The sequence below is a fragment of the Limanda limanda genome, chromosome 6, assembly GCF_963576545.1.
Source record: "Limanda limanda chromosome 6, fLimLim1.1, whole genome shotgun sequence".
In the NCBI taxonomy this organism is placed as follows: Eukaryota; Metazoa; Chordata; class Actinopteri; order Pleuronectiformes; family Pleuronectidae; genus Limanda; species Limanda limanda.
The window spans coordinates 30,760,928-30,777,072 of record NC_083641.1 but is presented as its reverse complement, the minus strand read 5'-3'; the positions used below and the strand labels follow the sequence as shown (position 1 = coordinate 30,777,072).

General features: G+C 43.4%; 1 protein-coding gene across 1 annotated transcript; it reads left to right on the top strand.

Moving 5' to 3' along the window:
- The first annotated feature begins 65 nt into the window (after positions 1-65).
- On the top strand, positions 66-15,917 carry abcf3 (ATP-binding cassette, sub-family F (GCN20), member 3). Its single transcript, XM_061073815.1, has 21 exons — positions 66-192; positions 4,860-5,007; positions 5,179-5,255; positions 5,337-5,392; positions 5,574-5,671; positions 6,593-6,715; positions 6,896-7,162; positions 7,278-7,358; positions 7,879-7,938; positions 8,106-8,162; positions 8,258-8,280; positions 8,670-8,725; positions 8,836-9,036; positions 11,681-11,757; positions 12,253-12,297; positions 13,977-14,109; positions 14,233-14,321; positions 14,883-14,974; positions 15,063-15,195; positions 15,278-15,365; positions 15,461-15,917. Exons 1-21 carry the CDS (start codon positions 120-122, stop codon positions 15,617-15,619), a joined length of 2,136 nt encoding a protein of 711 aa, XP_060929798.1. The 5' UTR covers positions 66-119; the 3' UTR covers positions 15,620-15,917.
- The last annotated feature ends 228 nt before the right edge of the window (positions 15,918-16,145 follow it).

The window sequence follows — 16,145 nt, the reverse complement described above, 5'->3', positions numbered from 1 at the left end:
ATATATTTATATTCATCACGGTAACGCCCCACGATGACGACATGAACTACATGTCCCACAATCCCCCGCGCACTTCCCATGTCGACGCATGCACGCCGGGCTGAGTCCAGGCCGGAAACATGGCGACCTACGTGGACATCCTGAAGAGCGAGTTCCCTGAGATCGACGCGGAGCTCTTCGATTATATCACAGGTGAGACCCCGGGGACCGAGCTGCTGGGTTCGGGTCCGGGTCCGGGTCCAGAGCAGCGGCACACGGCGGCCTTCACCCGGCATGTGAGCCGGGACCCGAGCCTCTGTAGCCCCGGAGCTAACGAGCTAGCACCGGTAAACTAACCGGAGCCCGAGCACCGGGCAGCCCGACCAGGGCCGGTTAGCTGCACCGAAACCCGGGTCAGTGCGAGAGTCAGAGCCGGTGCGAAGGGACCAGACCCGGAAGACCCGCAAGGAGAAGTGTTAGAGAAAAGAGTCGAGAAGGGTTATAATCCAGAATGATGAGTGTTACAGGGAATAATCCAGAACTATGAGTGTTACAGGGAATAATCCAGAACTATGAGTGTTACAGGGAATAATCCAGAACTATGAGTGTTACAGGGAATAATCCAGAACTATGAGTGTTACAGGGAATAATCCAGAACTATGAGTGTAACAGGGAATAATCCAGGACTATGAGTGTTACAGGGAATAATCCAGAACTATGAGTGTTACTGGGATTAATCCAGAACGATGAGTGTTACAGGGAATAATCCAGAACTATGAGTGTAACAGGGAATAATCCAGAACTATGAGTGTTACAGGGAATAATCCAGAATGATGAGTGTTACAGGGAATATTCCAGAATGATTAGTGTTACAGGGAATAATCCAGAATGATGAGTGTTACAGGGAATAATCCAGAATGATGAGTAGTACAGGGAATAATCCAGAAATCAGAGTGTTACAGGGAATAATCCAGAACTATGAGTGTTACAGGGAATAATCCAGAAGTATGAGTGTTACAGGGAATAATCCAGAAGTATGAGTGTTACAGGGAATAATCCAGAATGATAAGTGTTGCAGGGAATAATCCAGAATGATGAGTGTTACAGGGAATAATCCAGAATGATGAGTGTTACAGGGAATAATCCAGAATGATTAGTGTTACAGGGAATAATCCAGAATGATGAGTGCTACAGTGAATAATCCAGAACTATGAGTGTTACAGGGAATAATCCAGAATGATGAGTGTTACAGGGAATAATCCAGAACTATGAGTGATACAGGGAATAATCCAGAATGATGAGTAGTACAGGGAATAATCCAGAACTATGAGTGTTACAGGGAATAATCCAGAATGATGAGTGTTACAGGGAATAATCCAGAATGATGAGTGATACAGAAATAAAACCCGGAATGATGAGTGTTACAGGGAATAATCCAGAACGATGAGTGTTACAGGGAATAATCCAGAACTATGAGTGTTGCAGGGAATAATCCAGAATGATGAGTGTTACAGGGAATAATCCAGAATGATGAGTGTTACAGGGAATAATCCAGAACTATGAGTGTAACAGGGAATAATCCAGAATGATGAGTGTTACAGGGAATAATCCAGAATGATGAGTGTTACAGGAATGATCCAGAATGAGGAGTGTTACAGGGAATAATCCAGAATGATGAGTAGTACAGGGAATAATCCAGAACTATGAGTGTTACAGGGAATAATCCAGGATGATGAGTGTTACAGGGAATAATCCAGAATGATGAGTGATACAGAAATAAAACCTGGAATAATGAGTGTTACAGGGAATAATCCAGAACTATGAGTGTTACAGGGAATAATCCAGAATGATGAGTGTTACAGGGAATAATCCAGATTGATGAGTAGTACAGGGAATAATCCAGAACTATGAGTGTTAAAGGTAATAATCCAGAATGATGAGTGTTACAGGGAATCATCCAGAATGATGAGTGTTACAGGGAATAATCCAGAATGATGAGTGTTACAGGGAATGATCCAGAATGATGAGTAGTACAGTGAATAATCCAGAACTATGAGTGTTACAGGGAATAATCCAAGATGATGAGTGTTACAGGGAATGATCCAGAATGATGAGTGATACAGAAATAAAACCTGGAATGATGAGTGTTACAGGGAATAATCCAGAACTATGAGTGTTACAGGGAATGATCCAGAATGATGAGTGTTACAGGGAATAATCCAGAATGATGAGTGTTACAGGGAATGATCCAGAATGATGAGTGTTACAGGGAATAATCCAGAATGATGAGTGTTACAGGGAATAATCCAGAACGATGAGTGTTACAGGGAATAATCCAGAATGATTAGTGTTACAGGGAATAATCCAGAATGATGAGTGTTACAGGGAATAATCCAGAATGATGAGTGTTACAGGGAATAATCCAGAATGATGAGTGTTACATGGAATAATCCAGAACTATGAGTGTTACAGGGAATAATCCAGAACTATGAGTGTAACAGGGAATAATCCAGAACTATGAGTGTTACAGGGAATAATCCAGAATGATGAGTGTTACAGGGAATAATCCAGAATGATTAGTGTTACAGGGAATAATCCAGAATGATGAGTGCTACAGTGAATAATCCAGAACTATGAGTGTTACAGGGAATAATCCAGAATGATGAGTGTTACAGGGAATAATCCAGAACTATGAGTGATACAGGGAATAATCCAGAATGATTAGTAGTACAGTGAATAATCCAGAACTATGAGTGTTACAGGGAATAATCCAGAATGATGAGTGTTACAGGGAATAATCCAGAATGATGAGTGATACAGAAATAAAACCCGGAATGATGAGTGTTACAGGGAATAATCCAGAACGATGAGTGTTACAGGGAATAATCCAGAACTATGAGTGTTGCAGGGAATAATCCAGAATGATGAGTGTTACAGGGAATAATCCAGAATGATGAGTGTTACAGGGAATAATCCAGAACTATGAGTGTAACAGGGAATAATCCAGAATGATGAGTGTTACAGGGAATAATCCAGAATGATGAGTGTTACAGGGAATGATCCAGAATGATGAGTGTTACAGGGAATAATCCAGAATGATGAGTAGTACAGGGAATAATCCAGAACTATGAGTGTTACAGGGAATAATCCAGGATGATGAGTGTTACAGGGAATAATCCAGAATGATGAGTGATACAGAAATAAAACCTGGAATAATGAGTGTTACAGGGAATAATCCAGAACTATGAGTGTTACAGGGAATAATCCAGAATGATGAGTGTTACAGGGAATAATCCAGAATGATGAGTAGTACAGGGAATAATCCAGAACTATGAGTGTTAAAGGGAATAATCCAGAATGATGAGTGTTACAGGGAATAATCCAGAATGATGAGTGTTACAGGGAATAATCCAGAATGATGAGTGTTACAGGGAATGATCCAGAATGATGAGTAGTACAGTGAATAATCCAGAACTATGAGTGTTACAGGGAATAATCCAAGATGATGAGTGTTACAGGGAATGATCCAGAATGATGAGTGATACAGAAATAAAACCTGGAATGATGAGTGTTACAGGGAATAATCCAGAACTATGAGTGTTACAGGGAATGATCCAGAATGATGAGTGTTACAGGGAATAATCCAGAACGACGAGTGTTACAGGGAATAATCCAGAACTATGAGTGTAACAGGGAATAATCCAGAATGATGAGTGTTACAGGGAATAATCCAGAATGATGAGTGTTACAGGGAATGATCCAGAATGATGAGTGTTACGGGGAATAATCCAGAATGATGAGTGTTACAGGGAATAATCCAGAACGATGAGTGTTACAGGGAATAATCCAGAATGATTAGTGTTACAGGGAATAATCCAGAATGATGAGTGTTACAGGGAATAATCCAGAATGATGAGTGTTACGGGGAATGATCCAGAATGATGAGTGTTACGGGGAATAATCCAGAATGATGAGTGTTACAGGGAATAATCCAGAACGATGAGTGTTACAGGGAATAATCCAGAATGATTAGTGTTACAGGGAATAATCCAGAATGATGAGTGTTACAGGGAATAATCCAGAATGATGAGTGTTACAGGGAATAATCCAGAACTATGAGTGTTACAGGGAATAATCCAGAACTATGAGTGTTACAGGGAATAATCCAGAATGATGAGTGTTACAGGGTATAATCCAGAACTATGAGTGTTACAGGGAATAATCCAGAACTATGAGTGTTACAGGGAATAATCCAGAATGATGAGTGTTACAGGGAATAATCCAGAACTATGAGTGTTACAGGGAATAATCCAGAACTATGAGTGTAACAGGGAATAATCCAGAACTATGAGTGTTACAGGGAATAATCCAGAATGATGAGTGTTACAGGGAATAATCCAGAACTATGAGTGTTACAGGGAATAATCCAGAACTATGAGTGTTACAGGGAATAATCCAGAATGATGAGTGTTACAGGGAATAATCCAGAACTATGAGTGTTACAGGGAATAATCCAGAACTATGAGTGTTACAGGGAATAATCCAGAATGATGAGTGTTACAGGGAATAATCCAGAACTATGAGTGTTACAGGGAATAATCCAGAACGATGAGTGTTACAGGGAATAATCCAGAACTATGAGTGTTACAGGGAATAATCCAGAACGATGAGTGTTACAGGGAATAATATCCAGGGGCATTATGGGGAATAACTTGAAGGTTTTAGAAGAAATATTTTCATATTATTGAGGGGTTGGTTTCTTTTGTAAATTGCTTCCAACATAGAATGTAAATCCGTCTGTTCAAGTGATTCCAGTTTGTACCGAGCTGTTACTCTGATGGAAGCTGGTCAGACCTTGAATGTGTGTGTTTGTTCTCCAGGTGTCTTGGGCAGTAGCGGTGCTGACTTTGAGGATGGAGAGGAGGTGTACGACGCCGTCGGTGGCGTCCTACAGGATGTGTCTGCTGACAGTAAGAACGAGGATGATGTCAGAGACATCTGTCTCCAGATGTTCAACACTCTCAAGCTGTAAGAAAGGACAGACGTGTGTTTTCTCTGTGTGGATTCATGTCAGGCGGAAAAACAAAATCCAATTGACAAGAGGCATTTGAACAAATAATCATTTTAAAGGAAAAGCACATTATGGTTCTTGGTTGTGAGTTAAATAAGGACCGTTGTAACGTGGTCTGTATTTCTCAGGAATAATCATCATGGTTCTCAGAGGCAGGTGTTGTTGGACGCTCCTGTTCAGCTCTCTCAGATCTCTTCAGACACTGGTCAGAATCACACCCACAGCTCCATCATCCTTGTGTAACATGAGTGTGAAGTGAAACAGTTTGTCAACGTGTTTGTTTCAGATTCAGCAGCTAAAGATGTTCAGGGGATCTGGATGATGAAACGAGCTCAGAACACAGTGAGTCCTCCTCCTTCACTTTAAGATTCAAGCAGCAGTTTCACAGAGGAAGTGTCACACATCGTTATATTGTTATTTATTTGATTTCACGTTTGAAATATACACAGATGAGTTCTAACAGTAACACATCATATGATGTCACTATGCTCTGATGTCATCACTTCAAAATTCCTCTCTTCAGACTGTGGACGCAAAGAAACTGGAGAAGGCCGAGGCGAAGCTGAAGGCTAAACAGGGGCGCAGGAACGAGAAGGACTCCCAGAAACCCTCGACCCCAATGTCAGTACACAGCAGCTCCTCTTCATCACACCTCTTCATCACACCAGCTCACACCTCTTCATCACACCTCTTCATCACACCAGCTCACACCTCTTCATCACACCTCTTCATCACACCAGCTCACACCTCTTCATCACACCAGCTCACTCCTCTTCATTACACCTCTTCATCACACCTCTTCATCACACCAGCTCACACCTCCTCATCACAGCAGCTCACACCTCTTCATCACAGCAGCTCACACCTCTTCATCACACCTCTTCATCACACCTCTTCATCACACCAGCTCACACCTCTTCATCACACCAGCTCACACCTCTTCATCACACCTCTTCATTACACCAGCTCACACCTCTTCATCACAGCAGCTCACACCTCTTCATCACAGCAGCTCACACCTCTTCATCACACCTCTTCATCACACCTCTTCATCACACCAGCTCACACCTCTTCATCACACCAGCTCACACCTCTTCATCACACCAGCTCACACCTCTTCATCACACCTCTTCATCACACCAGCTCACACCTCTTCATCACACCAGCTCACACCTCTTCATCGCACCAGCTCACACCTCTTCATCACACCAGCTCACACCTCTTCATCACACCAGCTCACACCTCTTCATCACACCTCTTCATCACACCAGCTCACACCTCTTCATCACACCAGCTCACACCTCTTCATCACACCAGCTCACACCTCTTCATCACACCTCTTCATCACAGCAGCTCACACCTCTTCATCACACCAGCTCACACCTCTTCATCACACCAGCTCACACCTCTTCATCACACCAGCTCACTCCTCTTCACACCTCTTCATCACACTAGCTCACTCCTCTTCATCCCACCTCTTCACTCTTCATCCCACCTCTTCACACCTCTTCATCCCTCCTCTTCCTCTCTGGTCCCTTGCAGAGTCCTGGAGGAGGCCTCAGCCAGTCAGGCGAGCAATAAGAAGGAGAACCGGGTCGAACTCTCAGGAAAGAACCGCAGCTACGACATTCGTATTGAGAACTTTGATGTTGCGTTCGGAGAGAGGTGAGTGAGGGACAGACAGTTGTATATGAATAAAGTAGATGAATGTATATGAAGAAAATGAATAGTGTAAATATTTAGTTGTTTGTATAAATATCATATTTTTGTATAGATTTATTATATTTTGTGTTAATGTACTACTCTGTATGTTCTAATATTCTTTGTGTGTAATTGTAACTCTAGGTCTCTGCTGCAGGGGGCGGAGCTCTCTCTGTCGTCAGGTCGGCGGTACGGTCTGATTGGTCGTAACGGGCTGGGGAAGACGACGCTGCTGAAGATGTTGGCGAGTCGTAACCTCCGTGTCCCGGCTCACATCTCCATCCTCCATGTGGAACAGGAAGTGGATGGAGATGATACGGCGGCGCTGCAGAGCGTCCTGCAGAGTGATACGCAGAGGGAGGGGCTGCTGGACGAGGAGAAGAGGCTCAACGCTCGCATCGCCAACGGAACGTAAGAATAATACATCAGTTACTAATCAATCAATACACAGCTGACAGTGTTGATCCACCAGCGGTGAAACTGCTGCCAAACAGGAAGTAACATGGGCGCTCTGTTCTTGTTTCAGCGCTGACGGGAACGAGAGCGTTCGACTGTCGGAGATCTACGTCAAACTGGAGGAGATCGACGCCGACAAAGCTCCAGCCCGGTAACTATGGCAACCACTGCAACTAATCACTTACTGTAACAGTAATCAGTTACTGTTGCAGTTATCGGCTACCATAACTGCAATCAGTAACTGAGCTAAACACTCAACAACATCTGGACAGCTTCCTGTCCCGCCTCCTAAACGCTGGAACCAGCTCCACATGGACATCAGGACAGGAAGTCCTCACATCGTCCTTCAGACTGAAGACGCATCTCTTCAGACCACACCTCGGATAAAAGTTTAAACTAAAAATGTAGTAGAACTAACATGGCACTTAAAAGTGCTATGTAAATAGAAAACCATTTACCATTTACTGACTTATCGCACTTTGTAGTTTGTCTTCCTTTAAGAAATTGTACTTTCTTGATTCTTGTTGCTCTGGTTTGTTCCTCATGGTTGATGCACTTATTGTGATGTAACTGATTACTGTAACAGATACTGTGTATGTCGAAGCTGTTTATGTCATGTGATCACAGTCTTTGTTCTTTATTGACTTTATTAATTTGTCTCGTCCAATCAGAGCCTCTGTCATCCTGGCTGGTCTCGGGTTCTCTCCCAAAATGCAACAGCAGATGACGAGGTGAGACATCACCTGTCTCATGATTATCTCATGGTGACGCAATGAGACGCTCAACAATGTCTCTCTCCCTCTCTCTCTGTCTGTCTGTCTGTCTCTCTCTCTGTCTGTCTCTCTGTCTGTCTCTCTGTCTGTGTCTCTCTGCCCCCCCCCCCCCTTTCCGTCCCCAGGGAGTTTTCAGGAGGATGGAGGATGAGGTTAGCGTTGGCCAGAGCTCTGTTTGCTCGGTGAGTTTTGTCATTAGATGATGATGATGATGATGATGATGATGATGATGATGATGATGATGATGATGTTGATTTTGTTGATGTGTCTTCATCAGGCCGGACCTGCTGCTGCTCGACGGTGAGTCACTGCTCAGTGAGACAGCTGTTTACAGTTAGACGATAGGATTAGGAGGAGGGAGGGGGAGTGAAGAAGAGGAGAAGGATGAGGGAGGATGAGGGGGGAGGAGTGAAGAAGAGGAATGAGGAAGGTTCCAGCCTGAATTTTACTCCCTCACTATGTTTCCTTTGAAAATCTTAAATTCATAAATACACAAAGTTGATTTAGATGAGTTGAGCAGACGTATAAATTCTGTTTACAGAACATCCACACCAGTGAGGGGGCGGGGCTATGTGCCAGACAGCCAATAGGGAGTCAGTGTAGTCTGGGATAATAGTAATGGCGGTAGTAGTGATTACTTGAAGTACTACTATGAAAGTACTATGATGTATTCCTGCTGTTTGTTTCAGAGCCGACCAACATGTTGGACGTCAGAGCCATCTTGTGGTTAGAGAACTACCTGCAGGTCAGACTTGTGATTGACTCTCATGTTAGCATTCCTCATTGAGAACAATGGGAGCTGTTAGCCGTAAGCTAACAGGGAAGCTATATTTAACCCTGTGCCTCCTCTCTCAGACGTGGCAGTCCACCATCTTGGTCGTCTCCCACGACAGGAACTTCCTGAACGCCGTGGTAACGGACATCGTCCACCTTCACACGCAGAGGCTCGAGAGTTACCGTGGCAACTACGAAAACTTTATTAAAACCAAAGAAGACAGAATGAAGAACCAGCAGAGAGAGTACGAGGCCCAGCTGCAGTACAGACAACACATACAGGTACTACAGACAACACATACAGGTACTACACATACAGGTACTACAGACAACACATACAGGTACTACACATACAGGTACTACAGACAACACATACAGGTACTACAGACAACACATACAGGTACTACAGACAACACATACAGGTACTAGAGACAACACATACAGGTACTACAGACGACACATACAGGTACTACAGACAACACATACAGGTACTACAGACAACACATACAGGTACTACAGACGACACATACAGGTACTACAGACGACACATACAGGTACTACAGACAACACATACAGGTACTACAGACAACACATACAGGTACTACAGACGACACATACAGGTACTACAGACGACACATACAGGTACTACAGACAACACATACAGGTACTACACATACAGGTACTACAGACAACACATACAGGTACTACAGACAACACATACAGGTACTACAGACGACACATACAGGTACTACAGACGACACATACAGGTACTACAGACGACACATACAGGTACTACAGACGACACATACAGGTACTACAGACGACACATACAGGTACTACAGACGACACATACAGGTACTACAGACGACACATACAGGTACTACAGACGACACATACAGGTACTACAGACGACACATACAGGTACTACAGACAACACATACAGGTACTACAGACAACACATACAGGTACTACAGACGACACATACAGGTACTACACATACAGGTACTACACATACAGGTACTACAGACGACACTTACAGGTACTACAGACAACACATACAGGTACTACACATACAGGTACTACAGACGACACATACAGGTACTACAGACAACACATACAGGTACTACACATACAGGTACTACACATACAGGTACTACAGACGACACTTACAGGTACTACAGACAACACATACAGGTACTACACATACAGGTACTACAGACGACACATACAGGTACTACACATACAGGTACTACAGACAACACATACAGGTACTACAGACGACACATATAGGTACTACAGACGACACATACAGGTACTACACATACAGGTACTACAGACAACACATACAGGTACTACAGACGACACATACAGGTACTACAGAGGACACATACAGGTACTACAGACGACACATACAGGTACTACAGACAACACATACAGGTACTACAGACAACACATACAGGTACTACAGACGACACATACAGGTACTACAGACAACACATACAGGTACTACAGACAACACATACAGGTACTACAGACAACACATACAGGTACTACAGACGACACATACAGGTACTACACATACAGGTACTACACATACAGGTACTACAGACAACACATACAGGTACTACAGACAACACATACAGGTACTACAGAGGACACATACAGGTACTACACAGACAACACATACAGGTACTACAGACAACACATACAGGTACTACAGACAACACATACAGGTACTACAGACAACACATACAGGTACTACAGACGACACATACAGGTACTACAGACAACACATACAGGTACTCATACAGGTACTACACATACAGGTACTACACATACAGGTACTACACATACAGGTACTACACATACAGGTACTACACATACAGGTACTACAGACAACACATACAGGTACTACAGACGACACATACAGGTACTACAGACGACACATACAGGTACTACATATACAGGTACTACACATACAGGTACTACAGACGACACATACAGGTACTACAGACAACACATACAGGTACTACAGACGACACATACAGGTACTACACATACAGGTACTACACATACAGGTACTACAGACGAAACATACAGGTACTACACATACAGGTACTACAGACGACACATACAGGTACTACACATACAGGTACTACAGACAACACATACAGGTACTACAGACGACACATACAGGTACTACAGAGGACACATACAGGTACTACACATACAGGTACTACAGACAACACATACAGGTACTACAGACGACACATACAGGTACTACAGACGACACATACAGGTATTACACATACAGGTACTACAGACAACACATACAGGTACTACAGACAACACATACAGGTACTACAGACGACACATACAGGTACTACACACGACACATACAGGTACTACAGACAACACATACAGGTACTACACATACAGGTACTACAGACGACACATACAGGTACTACAGACGACACATACAGGTACTACAGACGACACATACAGGTACTACAGACGACACATACAGGTACTACACATACAGGTACTACAGACAACACATACAGGTACTACAGACGACACATACAGGTACTACACATACAGGTACTACAGACGACACTTACAGGTACTACAGACAACACATACAGGTACTACAGACAACACATACAGGTACTACAGACAACACATACAGGTACTACAGACAACACATACAGGTACTACACATACAGGTACTACACATACAGGTACTACACATACAGGTACTACAGACCACACATACAGGTACTACAGACAACACATACAGGTACTACAGACAACACATACAGGTACTACACATACAGGTTGAACTGACATGTTTTTGAAGGTCAGTTTTGTGATTGGTGGTTTCAGTCACATGATGTTTTCCCACAATGCTTTGTGTGTGTGTCAGGTTTTTATCGACAGGTTTCGATTCAACGCCAACAGAGCAGCTCAGGTCCAGAGCAAACTCAAACTGCTGGAGAGACTGTGAGTTCTGCTTCTTCTCTTGTTGTCTGTGACTCTGTGAGAAACTGGTTTCGTTTAACTACAGTCAAATGTTCACAACAGTTAAAAGTTGACATGCAGAAAATAATATGATTACCAACAACATCTCTGGCCTAATAAAAAAGGAACACAATTATCACTACATTATGTGCAGCTGCATTCAAATGGAGAGTGTGATTGTGGATTTTAATACTCGTGTATTGATTCCATAGTACTTAATATCAGATCATATCTCGAAAGACAACAATACATAAAGAAGAACATCTGTGGAGCAGGGTAGAGCTTGAAGTCCGAGAGGAAGCTAGCAGCTCCAACCTCTTCTCTGTGTTTTGTGCGTGTTCCCAGTGACACTGGTTTACGCTGCATGCATCTTTACATTAACAACTTAACCAAACTAGGTTACAATACGATAAATAGAGATAAATCGAATATAATACAGAAAACCAATCAGTGACCGTGTTGTGTTTCCTCCCTCAGACCGGAGATGAAACCCATTGAAAGAGAAACTGAAGTCACTTTAAGGTACGAACACAAACATGGTCCTCAGAGGATCAACCACTGGACCTCTTTAATATGGATTGATGGATGGATGATTGATGGATGGATGGATGATGGATGGATGGATGGATGATTGATGGATGGATGATTGATGGAAGGATGATTGATGGATGGATGTATTGATGGAAGGATGATTGATGGATGGATGTATTGATGGAAGGATGATTGATGGAAGGATGATTGATGGAAGGATGATTGATGGATGGATGATTGATGGAAGGATGATTGATGGATGAATGGATTGATGGAAGGATGATTGATAGATGGATGATTGATGGATGGATGGATGTATTGATGGATGGATGTATTGATGGAAGGATGAGTGATGGATGGATGATTGATGGATGGATGTATTGATGGAAGGATGATTGATGGATGATTGATGGATGGATGATTGATGGATGATTGATGGAAGGATGATTGATAGATGGATGATTGATGAATGGATGGATTGATGGAAGGATGATTGATAGATGATTGATGGATGGATGATTGATGGATGCATGATTGATGGATGATTGATGAAAGGATGATTGATAGATGGATGATTGATGGATGGATGGATTGATGGAAGGATGATGGATGTATTGATGGAAGGATGATTGATGGATGGATGGATGGATGTATTGATGGAAGGATGATTGATGGATGGATGTATTGATGGAAGGATGATTGATGGATGGATGATTGATGGATGATTGATGGATGGATGGATGTATTGATGGAAGGATGATTGATGGATGGATGATTGATTGATGGATGGATGATTGATGGATGGATGTATTGATGGAAGGATGATTGATAGATGGATGATTGATGGATGGATGGATTGATGGAAGGATGATTGATAGATGGATGATTGATTGATGGATGGATGATTGATGGATGGATGTATTGATGGATGGATGATTGATAGATGGATGATTGATGGATGGATGATTGATGGATGGATGATTGATTGATAGATGGATGATTGATGGAAGGATGATTGATGGATGGATGATTGATGGATGGATGGATGGATGGATGGATGGAAGGATGATTGATAGATGGATGATGATGGATGGATGTATTGATGGAAGGATGACTGATAGATGGATGGATGGATGTATTGATGGAAGGATGATTGATGGATGGATGGATGATTGATTGATGGATGGATGGATGATTGATGGATGGATGGATGGATAGATGGAAGGATGATTGATAGATGGATGATTGATGGAAGGATGACTGATAGATGGATGATTGATGGATGGATGTATTGATGGAAGGATGACTGATAGATGACTGATAGATGGATGATTGATGGATGGATGGATGGATTGATGGAAGGATGACTGATAGATGGATGATTGATGGATGGATGGATTGATGGAAGGATGACTGATAGATGGATGGATGGATGGATTGATGGAAGGATGATTGATAGATGGATGATTGATGGATGGATGGATTGATGGAAGGATGACTGATAGATGGATGGATGGATGGATTGATGGAAGGATGACTGATAGATGGATGATTGATGGATGGATGGATGGATAGAGGGGTAGATGCTACAAACCGTCTCCATGCAGCTGATGAGGCGTCTCTGATTGGACGGTGATGTTTGATTGACAGCCGGTGTTGTCCTCTCACAGGTTTCCAGATAACTTTGAGAAGTTGTCTCCGCCCATCCTGCAGCTGGACGAGGTGGAGTTCTACTACACTCCAGATCAGCGACTCTTCTCTGGACTCAACCTGTCGGCCGACCTCGAGTCTCGAATCTGCATCGTACGTGTCATCGTTAAATCACATGATATAACTTCTACTGAATCATGACGTCAACATGTGGAGTAAAACTGATCAATGTTCAGTATCAGTGCTGGTGTGAATTGATCTGTTGTTTCATGACAGGTCGGAGAAAATGGCGCCGGTAAAACCACCGTCCTCAAGCTGCTGATGGGCGAGTTGACGCCTGTCAATGGAATGAGACAAGCTCACAGGTGAGACAAGCGACCAATTAAAGAAGGGGAGGAACCCATTTCATCACATGACTCTTTGTATGCATCACGTTTATAAACATGTACTGGGACGTGTCCAGGGAACCATTGGTTCTGTCTGTCTCTGGGGACATTGATTCTTTGTCCCGTCTGTTTCTCTGAGGTTCTGTTTGTGTCCGTCCCTCGGTCACGTGCTGCGAACACCATGTCTCAGAAACACTTTATGAACTTCCTTATATTTGACACAAACGTTCCCTTCGACTCGAGGATGAATTAATTCAATGTCAGAGGTCGCAGTGACCTCATCTGAGTGAGGCAATACAGGCTCTGATTGGTGGAGACAAACAACCGCAGGAAGAAATTCTGATTAAAACCAACGTCTTTTCTTTTATACATTTGTAAAAGGAAGCAGGTTGTGGTTCCTCATTTTTAAGGTCTCGATATGTAAAGAGCGTTGAGGTGTTTATTAGGATTTGGCGTTATTCAAATAAAATTGAATTGACAGATCCTCAGGGAACTGTTTTAATGTCGTGTTCACTCAGACGATTGTTCCTCTGTCATCAGGAGCCTGAAGATCGGATACTTCAGTCAGCATCACGTGGATCAGCTGGACCTGAACGTCTGCTCTGTGGAGCTGCTGCTCAACAAGTTCCCCGGTAACTATGGCAACGATAACCAAAGACAGTAGTCAGTCACTGCTCCCACGGTTCTGCTGTGATTGGCTGTGATTTGTGCGTGTCTCAGGTCGGACAGAGGAGGAGTACCGCCACCAGCTGGGAGGATACGGTATCACCGGAGAGCTGTCCACCCGGCCGGTGGCCAGTCTGTCAGGAGGACAGAAGAGCCGGGTCGCCTTCGCACAGATGACCATGCCCTGGTAACAGAGAGCTCAGGGAACAGCTGTTTGATGATGATGTTGATGGTGGTGATGATGATGTCATTGTGTCTCTGTCCTTTAGTCCAAACTTCTACGTCCTGGACGAGCCGACCAACCACCTGGACATGGAGACCATCGAGGCTCTGGCTAAAGCGCTCAACAAGTATAGAGTGAGTGAGGGAGGACGGACACGAGTGTGTGTGTGTGTCTGTGTCTGTGTCTGTGTCTTGTGCGTTTCTCAGGTGTGTGATGTCATCTGTTTCAGGGCGGAGTCATCCTGGTGTCTCATGACGAGCGTCTGATCCGGTTGGTGTGTAAGGAGCTGTGGGTGTGTGAATGCGGGAAGGTTCGACGAATCGACGGCGGCTTCGACGAGTACAGAGACATCCTGCACGAGCAGTTCAGGAAGGAGGGTTACCTGTGAGGCTCCGCCCACTGCGGAATGACCACCAGTAACATAAACCCTGCCCCCTCCATAATAACACATGTTCCAGCAGCCAATCAGCAGCCAGGGCAGGCCGGAGGACGTTTCCTTCTCGGAGCTGTCTCCCTGCCTCAGGTGCTGTGAGCTGATTGGTTGTCGTTCTGCACCTGCTGAGGTCACAGCGGCTTGTGGCGTTTTGTATCGATCAGCAGAGGTTTGACCTCTGACCTGTTTGAAAGGACGTGACGTTGAACAACCGTTTACATTCTGAGACAAACAATAAAAACATGAGTCATTTCCTCGTCTTTACTTTTTCTTCAGTCGTGACGTCACTGATGTTTTCATGAGATATAAAATATGTATTTTGATATTGTATGTGTATATATATATATATATATATGTGTTTGTATAATGACAGCATTCGAAATGTGTTTAAAGTTTTATCAGAGTTAACAAATAATTTTGTTTTAGCTTATTCAGGGACAATGACATTAGACTCAGGCCCCGCCCACACGGAAAACTCCCC

Excerpts from the sequence above, each read along its gene's own strand:
- abcf3 (XM_061073815.1), top strand. The coding sequence starts at position 120 with ATGGCGACCTACGTGGACATCCTGAAGAGCGAGTTCCCTGAGATCGAC. Across the intron at positions 5,672-6,592 it reads CAGAAACCCTCGACCCCAAT|AGTCCTGGAGGAGGCCTCAG; the intron begins GTCAGTACACAG and ends GGTCCCTTGCAG. Across the intron at positions 6,716-6,895 it reads GATGTTGCGTTCGGAGAGAG|GTCTCTGCTGCAGGGGGCGG; the intron begins GTGAGTGAGGGA and ends TTGTAACTCTAG.